Source organism: Cokeromyces recurvatus (assembly GCF_025118155.1).
Source record: "Cokeromyces recurvatus strain NRRL 2243 chromosome Unknown BX663scaffold_7, whole genome shotgun sequence".
NCBI classification, from domain to species: Eukaryota; Fungi; Mucoromycota; class Mucoromycetes; order Mucorales; family Mucoraceae; genus Cokeromyces; species Cokeromyces recurvatus.
In genome coordinates, this window is record NW_026251393.1 from 343933 (window position 1) to 359429 (window position 15497).

The 15497-nt window shown below is 31.8% G+C and overlaps 8 protein-coding genes across 8 annotated transcripts; 1 reads left to right on the forward strand and 7 right to left on the reverse strand.

The window, feature by feature from the left end:
- Nucleotides 1-6: 6 nt before the first annotated feature.
- BX663DRAFT_484737 (uncharacterized protein) lies at nucleotides 7-702 on the reverse strand (the record flags this gene model as incomplete). The annotated part of the gene is made up of 1 exon (XM_051524572.1): nucleotides 7-702. The coding sequence occupies one exon, from the start codon at nucleotides 700-702 to the stop codon at nucleotides 7-9; it is 696 nt and encodes a 231-aa protein (XP_051384605.1).
- Nucleotides 703-954: 252 nt separating this feature from the next.
- Nucleotides 955-1515, reverse strand: BX663DRAFT_530159 (uncharacterized protein; the record flags this gene model as incomplete). The annotated part of the gene is made up of 3 exons (XM_051530298.1): nucleotides 955-1196; nucleotides 1259-1429; nucleotides 1500-1515. 3 exons carry the CDS (start codon nucleotides 1513-1515, stop codon nucleotides 955-957), a joined length of 429 nt encoding a protein of 142 aa, XP_051384606.1.
- Nucleotides 1516-2381: 866 nt separating this feature from the next.
- BX663DRAFT_451173 (valyl-tRNA synthetase) lies at nucleotides 2382-5880 on the reverse strand. Its single transcript, XM_051523754.1, has 5 exons — nucleotides 5595-5880; nucleotides 5402-5513; nucleotides 5085-5307; nucleotides 4775-5021; nucleotides 2382-4682 (listed from the first exon to the last, which is right to left on the reverse strand). The coding sequence occupies exons 1-5, from the start codon at nucleotides 5745-5747 to the stop codon at nucleotides 2451-2453; spliced, it is 2967 nt and encodes a 988-aa protein (XP_051384607.1). The 5' UTR covers nucleotides 5748-5880; the 3' UTR covers nucleotides 2382-2450.
- Nucleotides 5881-6502: 622 nt separating this feature from the next.
- BX663DRAFT_503002 (uncharacterized protein) lies at nucleotides 6503-10547 on the forward strand. Its single transcript, XM_051526695.1, has 9 exons — nucleotides 6503-6603; nucleotides 6680-6854; nucleotides 6932-7484; nucleotides 7549-8131; nucleotides 8188-8251; nucleotides 8322-8401; nucleotides 8481-10005; nucleotides 10073-10373; nucleotides 10438-10547. The coding sequence occupies exons 1-9, from the start codon at nucleotides 6586-6588 to the stop codon at nucleotides 10502-10504; spliced, it is 3366 nt and encodes a 1121-aa protein (XP_051384608.1). The 5' UTR covers nucleotides 6503-6585; the 3' UTR covers nucleotides 10505-10547.
- On the reverse strand, nucleotides 10517-10968 carry BX663DRAFT_503009 (ribosomal protein L36-domain-containing protein). Its single transcript, XM_051526696.1, has one exon. The coding sequence runs from the start codon at nucleotides 10962-10964 to the stop codon at nucleotides 10734-10736; it is 231 nt and encodes a 76-aa protein (XP_051384609.1). The 5' UTR covers nucleotides 10965-10968; the 3' UTR covers nucleotides 10517-10733.
- A 634-nt stretch (nucleotides 10969-11602) lies between these two features.
- Nucleotides 11603-12415, reverse strand: BX663DRAFT_503010 (uncharacterized protein). The gene has a single exon (XM_051526697.1). It carries the CDS (start codon nucleotides 12353-12355, stop codon nucleotides 11723-11725), a length of 633 nt encoding a protein of 210 aa, XP_051384610.1. The 5' UTR covers nucleotides 12356-12415; the 3' UTR covers nucleotides 11603-11722.
- A 543-nt stretch (nucleotides 12416-12958) lies between these two features.
- BX663DRAFT_323239 (uncharacterized protein) lies at nucleotides 12959-13486 on the reverse strand. The gene has a single exon (XM_051522102.1). The coding sequence runs from the start codon at nucleotides 13408-13410 to the stop codon at nucleotides 13132-13134; it is 279 nt and encodes a 92-aa protein (XP_051384611.1). The 5' UTR covers nucleotides 13411-13486; the 3' UTR covers nucleotides 12959-13131.
- Nucleotides 13487-14386: 900 nt separating this feature from the next.
- Nucleotides 14387-15311, reverse strand: BX663DRAFT_503011 (6-phosphogluconolactonase). Its single transcript, XM_051526698.1, has one exon. It carries the CDS (start codon nucleotides 15248-15250, stop codon nucleotides 14495-14497), a length of 756 nt encoding a protein of 251 aa, XP_051384612.1. The 5' UTR covers nucleotides 15251-15311; the 3' UTR covers nucleotides 14387-14494.
- Nucleotides 15312-15497: the final 186 nt, after the last annotated feature.

The window sequence follows — 15497 nt, forward strand, 5'->3', positions numbered from 1 at the left end:
TTATTATCACGAGGAAGAATGTTTATGTGAAAATAATTCATTTGATTCTATTAATGTATCCACCTGATTTATAAAATTGAATATATCATTGAAATAGTTCTTATCAACATGTTCCAAGTTGTTTTTAGCAGAAGATAATGACCAATCTTTATGTGAATTGATATCAATTCCAATGCTATTTAACCATAAACGTATTTGATTTGTATTATTCCTTGAAAGATTACTGGGAAAATAAATCAAGATACGTTGATGTTGTTTATCAAAACAAGTCACAAATGAGTATTGATCTTGATATCTTTGTAATTGCTTTAATAGTTCAATTATATTTACAAATTTGATAGATCTTTTATAAGCTATCTGTGTGATAGAGTCGATTAATGATTGAATATCTCTACTTTTTGTAGTAAAAGAACAATCAAAATAGCCTTCTTCTTCTTTCATATCAATACAAAGATAGATAGATTCTTGTTGCTCTTGTCTATTGTTATTTGTATTAATGATAATTTTACTACTATTCGATATCATCATTGACTTTTTATCTTTAATTAACTCGATTATTCCATTTGATTGTACTGCTTCTCTAGAAAAGATACGATGATATCCTGATTTATGATTATTTGATACTACTTGATGATTATGAACTCGTTGAACTGGTGCAATAGAGCAAAATGGTACTCTTGTATATCCTATAGTCGATGTCATAATGAAGAAGAAAAAAATATGTTATAAAAGGAGAAGAAGAAGAAGAAAAAAGACGTTATCAGCAATCTTAATGCAGTATTTTTTTCTTTTTTTTCCCACTAATTATTATATGTATTGAGTTTCAAAAAAAAAAAAAAAAAAAAAAAAAAAAAAAAAAAAGATAAACAGCAACAATCTGCTTCTTATAAAATAGACTTCATAATGACTACTATGACTATTTAGCTTACTTTGATTTTATTTGCTAGAATGGTTTTATATAGGATGACGACTTAATCGTTCAATGCCTTCTATATCAAATATTCCAGATTCTTCTCTTTCAATTCCATAAATGACAGCTCTTGCTACCTCTTCTGTTTGTAAAGGCGGCGTCGTTAAATACTTTCCACCAGGTAAACTTGAAATACTTGATTTAAATGGACTTGTGATTGCATTTAATAATTGAAGTGCTCCGGCAATAGGCATAACTGAAGGTCGCTGAAGATTATACATAATACCTGTTTATATGTATATACTTTATTATTTAGTTCTCGTGATAGAATAGAGATGAATATATTACCAGGTCTTAGGACAATTGTCTTGAATTCATCTTTTCTAAATAAATAGCTTTCTGCTTCTCTTTTTGTAGTGATATATCTAGGATGAATACATGGGAACACATCTGAAGCTGATATATATGTAAATGATTTTATTGTTGGTAATTTGGCTACTTGATCAGCTATTGAAATCACTTTTTTGCATCATATATGTAAGTTCTAACACATATATAAACAAATTGTCCTTTTTTTTTTTTTTTTTACCGGTATCCCTATTCATTATTTCATAAGTGGGTCTAGGATTTTCTTTTAATTTAGGATCAAGTGGATTTCCTTGATCTCCTAATAAGAAACGAGGTACTTTACTAGCAGCTTCACAAAAGGATTTTGCTTGAACAATAGACTTATAATCTTGTTCAAGTAAAATACCAACTGAATGAACTACATTCGTGACTCCATTTAAAATATCTTTATAAGTTTCTGGCTTAAGTGAGTCACCAGACACCCATTGAACCTACACCAAATTTTGTATAAATGAATGTACTATTTTTTTTTTTTTTTTTTTTTTTTTTTTTGCTCTTTTATATATATATACCTTTTGAGCCCAATCAGGCTTACTATTATACTCTTTAAATACTTTAGGTTCTCCTCTGCGACTGAAAATAATAATAATAATAATTACAATTGTTAAACAAAACAAAAAAAAAAAAAGAGGGAGGGAAAAGTTATCAATGAATACCTTAAGCTAATAGTCTCCCAACCCTTGTTAGCAGCAAGTTTACAAATATTGAGTCCTAAATGTTCAACAATCAACATTCATTTTTTTTTTTTTTCGTTGTGGAATCTTAAAATAATAACACACACATGTATATGTGTTCAACATTTACCGAGAAATCCTGAACCACCAACAACAAGTAACTTTTTAGTCATCGTTTGAGCCATCGTTGTACTATATTCTATAATAAAGCAAAAAACAAAAAAACAAAAAGACAAAAAAAAAATGAGAGAGTATCGTTTACAGCCCTTTTTTTTTTTCTTTTTTTTTTTTTCATGGATGCATTTCTTGTAATATAATAAAAAAGATTAAAATCCAGACAATATTCTCTTCTTTTTTGATTTACTATAATGCTTAATATAGTCATGTTTAAATAGATAAAGATATTTTTATTCTATTTTTATTATGTATGAAGAAAATGAAAAAAAAAGGAGATAAGATTACTTGCGAACGTAAACAGTAACATCCTCAAAAGCAGTAGTGGATTCACAATCAGTAGGTGCTTCAGCACTACCTTCTAAAATAGTTAATTCACAAAGACCCTTAGCCAAGGCAGTGATAACTTCCTTTTCAGATTCAAAAAGTTTAGAAAGAACCTCATTCTTGGTTTGAATAAAGGAAACAATATTCTTCTTTTGATTCAATTGTGTAGCAAGGGAACGAATAGATTTAACAGCTTCAAAGACAAAATCGAATTGTTTTTCGGCTTCAAAGAATTCATAAGCCTTGTTTTCAATAGGGAATTTGGCCTTAACAATCGTACTTTCGTCATGGTTGGGACGACGAGGAAGACGTTGGAATAATTCTTCTGTAACAAATGGCATGAAGGGATGCATAAGTTTAAGACCAGCTTCAAGACAAGTATACAATGTGTTTTGAGCTGTGATCTTGCGTGTGGTGGCAGCTTCATCTTGAGTTGTGTCAGAATCACAGATAGGCTTAACAACTTCGATATAGACATCACAGAGCTCATAAAGCCAGAATTGATAAACAGCATTTGTAGCCATCATAAAGTTACGCTCCTCAAGGTATTTATTGACATCAATAGCACATTTGTTGAGCTTGGTAAGAATCCATTTATCAGCCAACGATTCATGACCAGTGGGTTCAGCAGATTCAAAGGGCTTAAAGTTTTCTCCCAATTTCATCAAAGCAAAACGTGTAGCATTCCATAATTTGTTACAGAACTTACGATAACCTTCAACACGAAGGATATCAAGATTGATATCACGTCCACCTGTTGTATAAGCACAGAGTGCAAAACGAAGAGCATCAGTACCACATTGAGGAATACCCTTAGGGAAATCTGCCTTTTGACCCGCTTCAGCCTTCTTGATTTCTCTGGGATCAAGATTACCTTCGTAAAGCTTAGCATGAAGACCTTGAAGAGAAATACCTTCGATAACATCAACAGGGTCAATTACATTACCAAGAGACTTGGACATCTTACGACCATGAGCATCACGGATCATAGCATGACAAAGGACTTCAGAGAAGGGGACCTTACCGGTCAATTGAATACCAAGCATCACCATACGTGCAACCCAGAAGAAAAGAATATCCCAACCAGTTTCCAAAAGACTGGCAGGATAGAAATGTTTCATGTTCTCAGTCTCTTCAGGCCATCCCTGAGTAGAGAAGGGCCATAAACCAGAAGAGAACCAGGTATCCAAGACATCAGGATCTTGTTCAAGACTGAATTTCTTACCAGGGAATTTCTTTTCAGCTGCTTCACGAGCTTCCTCTTCATTTCTACCAGTCACCCACAAGTCATCATCCATTTGATCTTGTTTTTCACCTTCAATCTTGACAAAGTAAGCTGGGATACGGTGACCCCACCACAATTGACGAGAAATACACCAATCATTAATATTACTCAACCAACGGAACCAATCACCTTCAGAGACCTTAGGAGCAATCTTGAGCTTACCATCCGTAACAGCTTGCATTGCCTTTTCAGCCATACCCTTACACTTAACCCACCATTGAGGCTTCATTAAAGGTTCAATAATATCACCAGACTTACTGCAGATAGGAACAGTCATAGGATTTTCCTTAACACCAATAAACAAGCCCTTGGCCTTCAAATCTTCAATAATCTTGTTACGAACATGGAAACGCTTCATACCCTTATAAGGACCAGCATTTTCATTATAGGTACCATCATCATTTAAAAGATTAATGAATTCCAAGTTGTGGCGCTTACCGACTTCATAATCGTTGTAATCATGAGCAGGAGTAATCTTGACAGCACCAGTACCGAATTCCATATCAACAGCGATTGAATCAGTAACAATTGGAATACGACGGTTGATAAAGGGATGGATGACATATTTACCGTGAAGGTGAGTATAACGCTTATCATCAGGATGGACAGCAACAGCAGTATCACCTAACATAGTTTCAATACGAGTGGTAGCAACAATAATGCGTTCGCCAGTGCCTTCAACTTCATAAGCGAATTCATTAAGAACACCAAATTCAAACTTTTCTTTTTCATCATAACCAACAACATTCATTAAAGTACGACCAGGAATTTCCTTATTTTCAACTTCCAAGTTGGATAATGTGGTGTTAAGTTGAACACACCAGTTGACAAGACGATTAGCACGATAAATAATGCCATCACGGTGAAGACGAATGAAATTTTCGCAAACAGCAGCAGATGGTCCCTTTTTTTTTAAAAAAAAGAATTACATAATATATAAATAAGTAACCCTATTCATTTCTAAACATGTACACTTATATATATATAAAGACTTACAGGATCCATTGTGAAAGTGGCTCTATCCCAATCAAAAGAAGCACCAAGACGTTCAAATTGAGTATGGATTCTGTTACCATACTTTTCTTTCCAAGCAAAAACTTGTTCAATGAACTTTTCACGACCGAGATCATGACGAGTGACCTTCTTTTCCTTCCACAACATCTTTTCCACAACAGATTGACAAGAGATACCGGCATGATCGGTACCAACTTGGAATAAAACAGTCTTACCCAACATACGGTTCCTATAGATTATAATTTTAACATGAATGTATATGTATATATACTACAAGTTATTAATATATTACCAACGAATTAAGGCATCTTGGATTGAAACAGTCAAGGCATGACCAATGTGAAGAGAACCAGTAACGTTTGGTGGAGGAGCAGGGATAACAAAAGTACCTTCAGGCTTAGGGTTACCGTCAGGGCCAAATTCAGGTTTAAAGTAACCTTCCTTAACCCACCAATCATACCAAGCACTTTCAACAGCGCGAGGATCATAAGCAGAAGCCATAGGTTCAGACATGTCTAATTAGAGACAACATTTTTTTTTTTTAATTTTGTTTTAGCATTGCTCTTTTATATAAATATACATGTATATACATATATATTTATATCTTACCCTTCTTTTCACCCTTTGGAGTTTTGTTGACAAAAACAGGAGCAGATTCCTTAGCTTCCTTCTTCTTTTTCTTTTCAGCATTAGCTCCAGCTGCTTTCTTTGCTTCTTGAAGCTACTCATCAAGTTTATGTCAGTTCTAATAACAATTCACCAAAAGAGGGGAAAAAAATTTTTTTTTTTTAAATATATTCACCTTGGCTTGTTTAGCTGCGAATTTTGCCATCTTTGCAAGACGCTTTTCTTCATTCTTAGCTTCCTTAGCAGCCTTTTTAGCAGCAGCAGCAGCATCAAGCTCAGGAGTGGAAGCAGCAGGTGATGCTGGCTTTTGTTCCTTCAAATCAGACATGGTGTTGAAATTAAGAAAACCTGTTGAAACAATTTAATAGAAAACTTTTTTTTTTTTTTCATTTTGACTCGAGGCGATATAAAAATGAACTGAGTTTAAAATATCACTAGGTCTTCCAGTATTTTCAAGTTTTTCATACATGAATAAACTACTTTTATTTTTTTGATTTCATTTATTTATAGATTTTATAAGAACTTAAATTTCACATGCGTGGTTAAATGGAAACAAGGGACCAACTATTTTATTATATTGGCTATTATTAATATATATAAAGTATCGTATGAATAGTTTATAATTTACATGAACTTTTTTTTTCTTTTTTCATTTCAACAATAATTTCCAAGTAATTAAAGAAATAAGTGAAAAAAAAAAAAAAATAGCTTTAAATATAAACTTTTGTATTGACAAAAAGCTTGAAATGAAACATGCAGTAATAATAAACCATAAATATTACAAATTATTTGATTTATATACATATATATATATATAATGACAACAACAACAACACACACAGTACTTGCTTTTTTCTTTGTAAAAGAACAGTGCCCTCTTTTTTTATACTCAAAAAATTAAAATCTTTTTAACGTTACATGCTTGTTGATTAATTTAACTAGAATGATAATCGAACTTGGAGGGATCTAATAAAACTTGATCTACCTGTTTAACATTGCTTGTTTTAAAAGGAAAAGGGAAAGGAGCAAATTTGATACATATCCAAGCCACTTCAGATTCAGCTTTTAGTTGAATCATTTTCGAAAAAAAAAAAAAATAAATAAATAAATAAAATAAAATAAAATAAAAAGTTTATTATAAAGCTTTTACAGTATAAATCAGAATCATGCCTTTCCAAAATAAAGTACTGTTCATCAAAGTCCTTTCTTTTTCTTTTTTCCTTCTTGATCATGTAGTTTGCTAATTTACTTATTTCCTAGGTAGTTTTGGAAAAAGATATTTATGCCGGTATTGTTACTAGTTTAAATTTTCATAGTAATTCTATTTTGGTTGTAGGGCATGGTCCTTTTTTGAAAGTTTATAATGTTCAGACTGGTCACTTATTAGCTTCAGAGTCCATTTTGTCTGGGAATCGAATTCATCGTATTGTTTTTGGTAAGTTGTACATGTATTAACTTTTTTTTTTTTTTTCTTTTCTAAAAACAAAAAAAATAATAACGTATAATGCTTAGCTCCTCATGTTATATATAATGACAATGGCGTTGAAGTACGAAGATTGGCTGTATTTGGATCAAAACATCTTGTCATTCTTCAAGTCGAGATTACAGATTATAAAGCTGTGATAAAGATTGAAAAAACCTTGCCACCATTTAAGGACTGGATTATGGATGCTCAATGGATATTTGATACCAAAACTATTAACGAAACACAACCAACTAAAATGGCCATTGTTTATGCTCATAATAACTTGGCAATTTATGACTTTAAAGATGCAGATCCAGAATTACTTTATGCAGTTCAATGCGAGATGCGATGCATTTTGTATTCAGCGAGAATTTATGGATTCACTCAAGATGATTTAATAGTAGCCTCAGGTACGGTTTTTAATGAAGTGCATTTATGGAAACCATGTGTAAAGAATGAGCAAGATGATGCTATTGTTTATAAAAAGTTGATTGGACATGAAGGAGTCATTTTTGGTGTACGATTTAATGATGATGCGAGTCAAATGGTTAGTGTGTCAGATGACAGAACCATTCGTATTTGGCCACTTGAAGATGAAACGTAATTGAATAAATTATGATAAAGCGTCCGTGTTGAAGTTGCTAATTATATATTATTAATGTAGTAAACAACCCTTGGTCTTATTTGGCCATACAGCTCGAGTGTGGGATTGTCAATTTGTAGATGAATATCTCGTGAGTATTTCAGAAGATACAACATGTCGTGTATGGAGAAATACATTATTAGTAAAATCAGAGGAAGACGATGATAATAATAATGATTGTATTGCTTGTTGGGAAGGCCATGCAAGTAAGAATGTCTGGAGTTGCGCGGTTAATCCTGAACACAAAATTGTAGCAACTGGTGGACAAGACTCTGGTATTCGTTTATGGTCATTAGCGTCTATCAAAAATAATAAAATTGACTCTGAAGACGATTTAGTAGGATTCCCATTACCTGAGGCTAGGGGAAAAGATACAATTAGGAATTTTGTAGTTATTAAAAATCGTTGGCTTATTGCTGCTACAACAGACGGATACATTTTAAAATGTGATAATAGGGTCTTACCACATGAATGGAAAGAAATTCAGTATGATATATCCTATAAGAACTATGCTATCATGAGTAGTTCAGAATGTGGTAGAGTTATCGTTGTAGGTAATATTGTTGGGGAATTGATCATATTAAGTCCAACTGATACATTTGAGGTAAGCATTCTATTGTTTGTAAATATTACATAATATTCATCTTTAAGTTTTTATAGCCTGTTAAAATTGCTGCTCATAAACAAAAATTATTTGAAATCTTTATAAAGCCTTCTTCTTCGAGTAAGTCGAAAATAAAAAAAAAAAAAAATGGTTAAGAAAAAAAAATTACTTACATTATTTATAATCAAAGATCAAGATATTTTCTATATTATTTCAAATGGCTATAATGAAAGAGTTCTATTTCACAAGTTAGATTTATCTACACCAGTTGTGAGTATATAAAGATGTTGTTTTTTTTTATCCTAATCAATTTAGAGCTAATTTTTTTAAAAAAAAAATTGCATAATAGCCAAATATTCAAACATTATTTGACATAGAAATGCCAGTAGAGCGTACTACTGTGTTATCTTTAGATTATGCTGAAGAAGAAAATATTTTGATTTGTGGATCCAGAGAGTCAGCACTTTTAATTTATCGTCTTCCTTATTATGCAGATATTTCTGAAAATAGAGAAATTCAAAAAGTCAAGCCAACACTACAATTACGTAAATCTCATGGTAAACAAGCCATTACTAGTGTCTTGATCAAAAGGACAAAGGAGAATGATGAAATTCCTGAAACAGAAATGGATAATGAGGATATAGGAATGGATAGCATTATTTTTTGGACAACTGGACGTGATGGCTGTTATATCCAGTATAGACTTCGTCTTTTAAATAATCACGATAATAAGACACATATAGTGCCTGTAAAGACTACTCAGTTAGGTATTGCAAGCCAAGGTGATACGGTTATAGTCGGCCAAGATATGACACTTGAAAAACTTTATAGAAATAGAATCACCAAGGGTACATTAGAAGGATCGCTTTTACTTGATGGTGAACTACTTTTGATGGGATTCTTCAGAAAAAATTTCTTTGTATTTAATGAAAAGAATAATTATACAATGGTAGCTATTAGCTGTGGTGGAGGACATAGACGCTGGGGTTTCTCAACAGAGGATGCAAAATTGAATAAGGCAGCGTTTGCCTTTATCAGAAAGGAGACTCTTTATGCTTATTTCCGTGACACATCTAGTATTACAGATGGGTTTAAGGACAGCATTCTTCAAAATAATTATCATGCTCGTGAAGTACGTGCTATTAAATTTCTTCCCTTATCTTTCAAGGGTGAAACCCATCGTTCAGGTGAGGAACCTTTATTATTTGCTACAGGTGGTGAAGACACTATTTTTAAAATTCAACAATATATGCCTGAACAAATACCCCGATTTTATACGCATGTCAATATTCGTAAGCATACAACTGTCATTAAAAATATTGATTATAGTTGTGGGATTTCTTCACTCTTATTTACAAGTGGTGGTCTAGAAGAGTTTAGATGTTGGAAAATTGAAGTCACTCCAGCCAAGTCAGCTGACGGACTTGTTGATTTAAACTGTCTTGAAGTCTCTACCTGTCCAGCTTTAACAGAAGAGATTGAGTCTAGAATTATGAGCACCACTGTATTTGCTATTGATGCCAAGCGTGGTCTCCATGTGATTGGTGCGGTTTATTCTGATGCCATGATTCGTTTCTGGTTATTCAATGAACTAACAAGGAAGTTTTCCTTGGTTGCAGATGGTACCTGGCATGCTAAATGTATTCTGCAAATTACACATCTCAAGTTAGGAGATCATATATACTTTTTTACTTCAGCAACAGATGGAAGAGTTGCTATTTGGGACATAAATGATAACTTATACAAAGCTATTGACAGTTTAGATCAGCTTGAGGCTGAACCAACGAAAGCAGCTTTTAGATTAGACGAACCTATTTATCATTATAGAGTGCATATGAACGGCGTTAATGCATTAGAAGCAGTGGCCTTTAAAGGTAAAAAATATATAAAATAATTAGTCTATATTATAGTGCTGATAATTAAAAAAAAAATCACATTTAGATAATCATCATATTTTGGTTCTTACTGGTGGTGAAGACAATGCAGTATCAGCATCTTTAATGGAGGCTCAAAATGGTGCTATAGTTCCTATTGGTCAACCGTTCATTGTTGCTAGTGCACATGCATCATCTGTGACAGGCATTAAATTTGTTGATAATGCTTTATTCTCAACTTCTACAGATCAAAGATTAAATATGTGGAAAGTTAATGATCTTGATGAAAATGGTGTCTCTTTGACTATGCAAAGTGCTATTTTTATTGATGTTCCTGACCCATCAACCTTAGATGCTATTGCCTTTAAGTAAGTTTTCAATATTTATAATATTTACAGAACAAAAAAATTAACCATCATCTTCTAATACTAGTGGTTATACTCATGTTGCCATCACTGGTGTTGGTTTACAAAGTATAAAATATCCTCAACAAAACTAGTATATGTTAAACTTTGTTTCTTTTTTTTTTGTTTTTGTTTCCTCTTCAATTTCTTCTATTATATAAAACAAAAATAGAAAAGAAAAATGCGTTTATTATTGTCATTCATACAAAAGAAAAAAAAAAACGTCATCATTGCACGCAAATATATATGTATATACTGTATTAGGAAAAAAAAAGAAAGAAAAAATTGAAGTTGTAAAGGTGAATGTTTATCGAGATAACAAATTTATCCCTGACGTTGCTTATGCTTCTTGTTTTTTGAGCATGTCACAAAGAGCTTTCCACGTCTTCTCACAGTTGTACAGCCATCGCACATTTTCTTGACTGCAGATCGAACTTTCATAGTACGAACTATGGTAAGAATGGAAGGATTATTCATTTGTTGTTGCCATGTAAGTTGCTGTTGTTTAGTGAATTGTTGAAATACGTTTTTTGTGAACTGTGACAAAAGTGACATTATGAAATTTGTAAAAAAAAAAAAAAAAAAAAAAAAAAAAAAAAAAAAAAAAAAAAAGGAGAGATAAATTCAGTCTCTCTCTCTGTGTGTGTGTGGGGAGGGGTGGTGGATGCGAGCCCCTCCCTTTTGAAAATAAATTAAAAACAAGTCACAAATGTGGATATGAGCACAGCAGCAAAAATCAACTTTCCTCCTCTTTTTTATATGTACAGACTAACGAATGTGTGTGTACTGCGACGCTAGTTGATGATAATATCAACTATAAACTTTACAGTTAAGCTAATTTATTACAGAAACAAATATAGACGCACTTTTTTTTTTAAAAAGTTGCATGACTCCTGTCTAATACGATCTTTTTATATATATATTTATATATGTATAAAAAACGTTCTCCTTATATCAACTAACTTTAATTTTATACTGATTTTTTCTCGATTAAAATATTTAAATGATAAAATAATTGTTAGATTTAAACAAAAGTATTTTCTTTAATAATGGCCTTTATTACTTTTGTTGGCCTTTATCTATTGTATGTTAAAAGAAAAAAAAAGGGGGGAGGGAGGCATGGAGAAGGTGTTATCAGAGTAATAATAATATAATTCATACAACTTGTTTATTAGAAAAAATAAAATAAATAGGCTACACATACATATAAGCAATGTTAATAAATAGCAAAAATATATGTATATACATATACATATTTGTATAGGTTTTAGATGAAATAACTGTATTTCTGAGGCTATTTTTTAAGTAACATTTTAACCTTTGGTACTAGAAGAAGGTGATTTGAAAACATTGACAAGCATATCAGTGATTTCATTTAATTTCTGTAGTATCTCATGAGACTTGATATGATGGTCTAAATGTTCATTTTTAGCATCCTTTGCCTGCTGCTCCTTTTCAATAGGCTGAGATGGTTCAGGATAACTAGTATCTTCACTTTGCAGATCATCGTCTGTATCTTTTTCTTTAGTGGTGGATTCTTGTTGTTTCCTTTTATGCTTCTGTATTTCATCTGGAGAAAGTTTGGTTATGTCATCACCCTTAATCATAACATATAAATCATGGTCTTCTTCATAATGGTTTATTAGTAATTCAATAGATCGCTCGCAACAAAAGACACATAAAGGGCAACCAAATTGAGGAGACAGATCATTAGGAGCTTGAACAGCATTGGATTCAAAGTCGAAATTATGTTTCTTCTGATAATGATTTAGAATTTGAGAAGGATTATCACAATTGTAGTCGCATGCTACACAAGGGTATTCTAAATGGGGTGATACTCTCTTCCTTGTATGACTGCCTTTACCTACCATTTCTTTGTTAAAAATAAAATTGTATTCATGAAAAGGAAGGAAGGAAAGAAAGAAAGAAGCTGAATGATTATTCATTTCATATTAATCTATACAAAAGAAAAAGAAAGATATATTGGTTTGACTTTTAAAAAAAAAAAAAAAAAAAAAATAGCTTCATTATGAGAGAAGAGTCTATTTTTTATTTTTATTTTTTTAACATGCCATGCATGCATAAATCAATCATAAAAAGACACTTTGACAATTACAGTAAAATAAATAGTAGACGAAGAAGATGAATAAGTTTACAAATATGTCTCTTATAATCCCTGAAAATAAAATAGACTATACATGTTTGATGAGAGAGCGACAGTTTATATATATGCATAAAACACGACATAGTAGCATATTTATGGTAACCCAGGATTTTCAACTTATGATACTGCACTCTACTCCTTTTTTATTTATTATTTGAATACTGAATAGGGATGAAGTATAGAAGACCAAATAAATATATATGCAAGTGTTGTATAATAGTGATTTTTTGTTTCAAAGATGCATTATCAAGTAAGGAGTTCAAGTATACCTCAAAATTGCGTTATATAGTTAACAATACATGCATCATAGAATAAAGATAAATACAGCAGATGCTCGGTATACAAATTATTAATATTTAAAAAAAAGACGGTTTTTAGAATGTATGTAAAAAAAAAATTTGTGACAATATATTTATTATATTAAAGATGTATATTATTATCAAATAATTAAGACCATGTATAAAATAAAATAAAAATTAACATTGTATAAACATGTTAAAATTTAAAAAAAAAAAAAAATGAATTGGTCAAAATAGAAAAAGGTAGGAAGGACTGTTTTTAAGAAAGAACTTTGATATTTTCGGCAACGTGCTTGACATCGACATCATCAACATCAACAACGTGGTTAAGAGTGTCTTTAACTTCGATACCACCAACAACATCATGAACATCAGCGTTAACAAGACCACGATCGCCACAGCCACTATCATGACCACCACAACCACCATCATGATTTCCACCAGAACCGTTATGGTTACCACCGTGACAAGGAGCAGCAGATGAAGCAGCAACCAACAAAGCAAGAGCAGCAATACAGATGTTAATAAAGCGAGTCATTTTATTAGATTAGAAGTGTTAAAGTTGTGTAAATGGGTTTTTGTTTAAAAGAAAGTTGTTTGATGAAGGTATAAAAAAAAAGAGATTGTACATTTGAATGTCTTTATATATACTTTTTTTTTTAAGAAAAAAAAATAACTTGCGCAAGATGTCTAATTTTTTCATATAAAATAAGATCTAGTCTCAAGTACAGAATAAAAATAGGAGAATATACCTTCTCGCTTTCTAGCCTCCTCATTCCCCTTTCTTCATTCCTCCTTTTTTTAAATAAAGTAATACAGTAAAAGTGGTATCATTCAACCTCAAATGATCTGCAACAAAAATTAAGTGAATACAAATACATGCTTTTTTTTTTCAAGAATTCTAATCGAACTTAAGACTTTTCTGACGGTCTTTCCTTTTATAAAACTTAAAAAAGGAGGCAAAGAGAAATAGAGAATGAGGAGAGAACAAGAGACAAGTAAACGGCTTATATGAAAAGGAGAAGTATTTTATATAGCTGTTAAATGACAACTAATCTCCACGTGTAGAAAAAAAAAGCTATCTTATTATTAAAAACTATACATTTTGTATCTAATAAACTATACTGAAAATACATTTATTTTATGGGTAATACTGTCTATGCCTTAAACTATTCTCTTCTCCTTAACCACTAACACATATTAAACTCCTACTAAACTTTTTGGGGATATGCAAAGACGAATAAAATAGGCTTAAGCAATACATCTTACGATCATCTATTTACTCACTTATTAAAAAGCAAAGGTAGAGTGAAAAGCTAAGGTCATCTTTATTTCTTGTTAAGATTGTTTAGTGTTGCTATAATATAAACCTTCCTCTTACTATCTTTTTTTTCGAACTTTAACCTTGTTACATTTATGAACTTCTATGTATTGCGCTCTACCATAATAAAAAGAAAAAAAATATCTCTCCTTTTTGTTCCTCCCCCCGCCTTCTCTTTTGCAAATGAAGATCGTTTTATGTTAGAAGATGATCTATTGTATCACATTTCCCTCGCAATAAAGAAATTTCATTTTTATTTTTATTTTTTTTTAATTTTTATGCAGTTTGTCTTTTTTTTTTTTTACAGTTTGTATTCTGAGCACGATTCTTTTCTCAATTTAGCAGCAGCAGCGTGATCAATAAACCAGTAAACATGACCGTTGACAGGTTTAACTCTTTGACAAGGTAAATCTTTTTCAGGTTGCTCAATGATTTGTTGAACCATATCCTTTTTACCATCGCCAGCAGTAACAAAGACAACTAATTTAGAGTTATTCACAACTGGATAAGTTAATGTGATACGTTCTGGTGGTGGCTTGGGTGAATCAACAATAGGTGCTACCCAACGGGTCTTCTCTTCAAGTAAGGGGTGACCGGGAAACAAGGAACAGCAATGACCATCAGGTCCCATACCTAACAACAGTAGATCAAATGAAGGTAACTTATTCTTAAAAAATTTTTCAAGTTGTTGCTCATAATCGATAGCTGCCTTCTCCGCATCTTTGCTAATAGCATATTCTTCGTGAATAGGATAAATGTTTTCCTGAGGGATTTGAGGGATATGATTTAAAAGGGATTTCTTTACTTCAAGATAGTTGGAATCTGCATGATCATGTCCAACACAACGTTCATCAGCCCAAAAGAGATGCCACTTGGAAAAATCAACATTTTTATTAAAAGCTAATTCTTTTGATAGAATCTTGGGTAATGAGCCACCAGAAATAGCCACAGAAAGAAAACCATGATCAGCAATTGCCTCACGTGATACTCTCTCAACGAAACTATTGAGTCCACTTGAGAGTGCATCTCCATTTTCAAATGAATATACAATGGGCATCTTTTATTTTAATTCTGTAAACGAGCTCTTTTTTTTCTACGTGTATTTTTTTTTTTTTTTTCTGAATTTATTTCATTTTAACTACTGAGTTATAAAAAACAACCATATTTTACGTCATACAAATTTGTTTGAGGCATTAAGAACTTTTAACAACAACAATATTATTATTCCATCTTTGTATCTCTGTTAGAGTCAGCGCTATTTGATTTACGTCTGTCAGAAGAGCTGGCTGAGCGACGACGGGGGC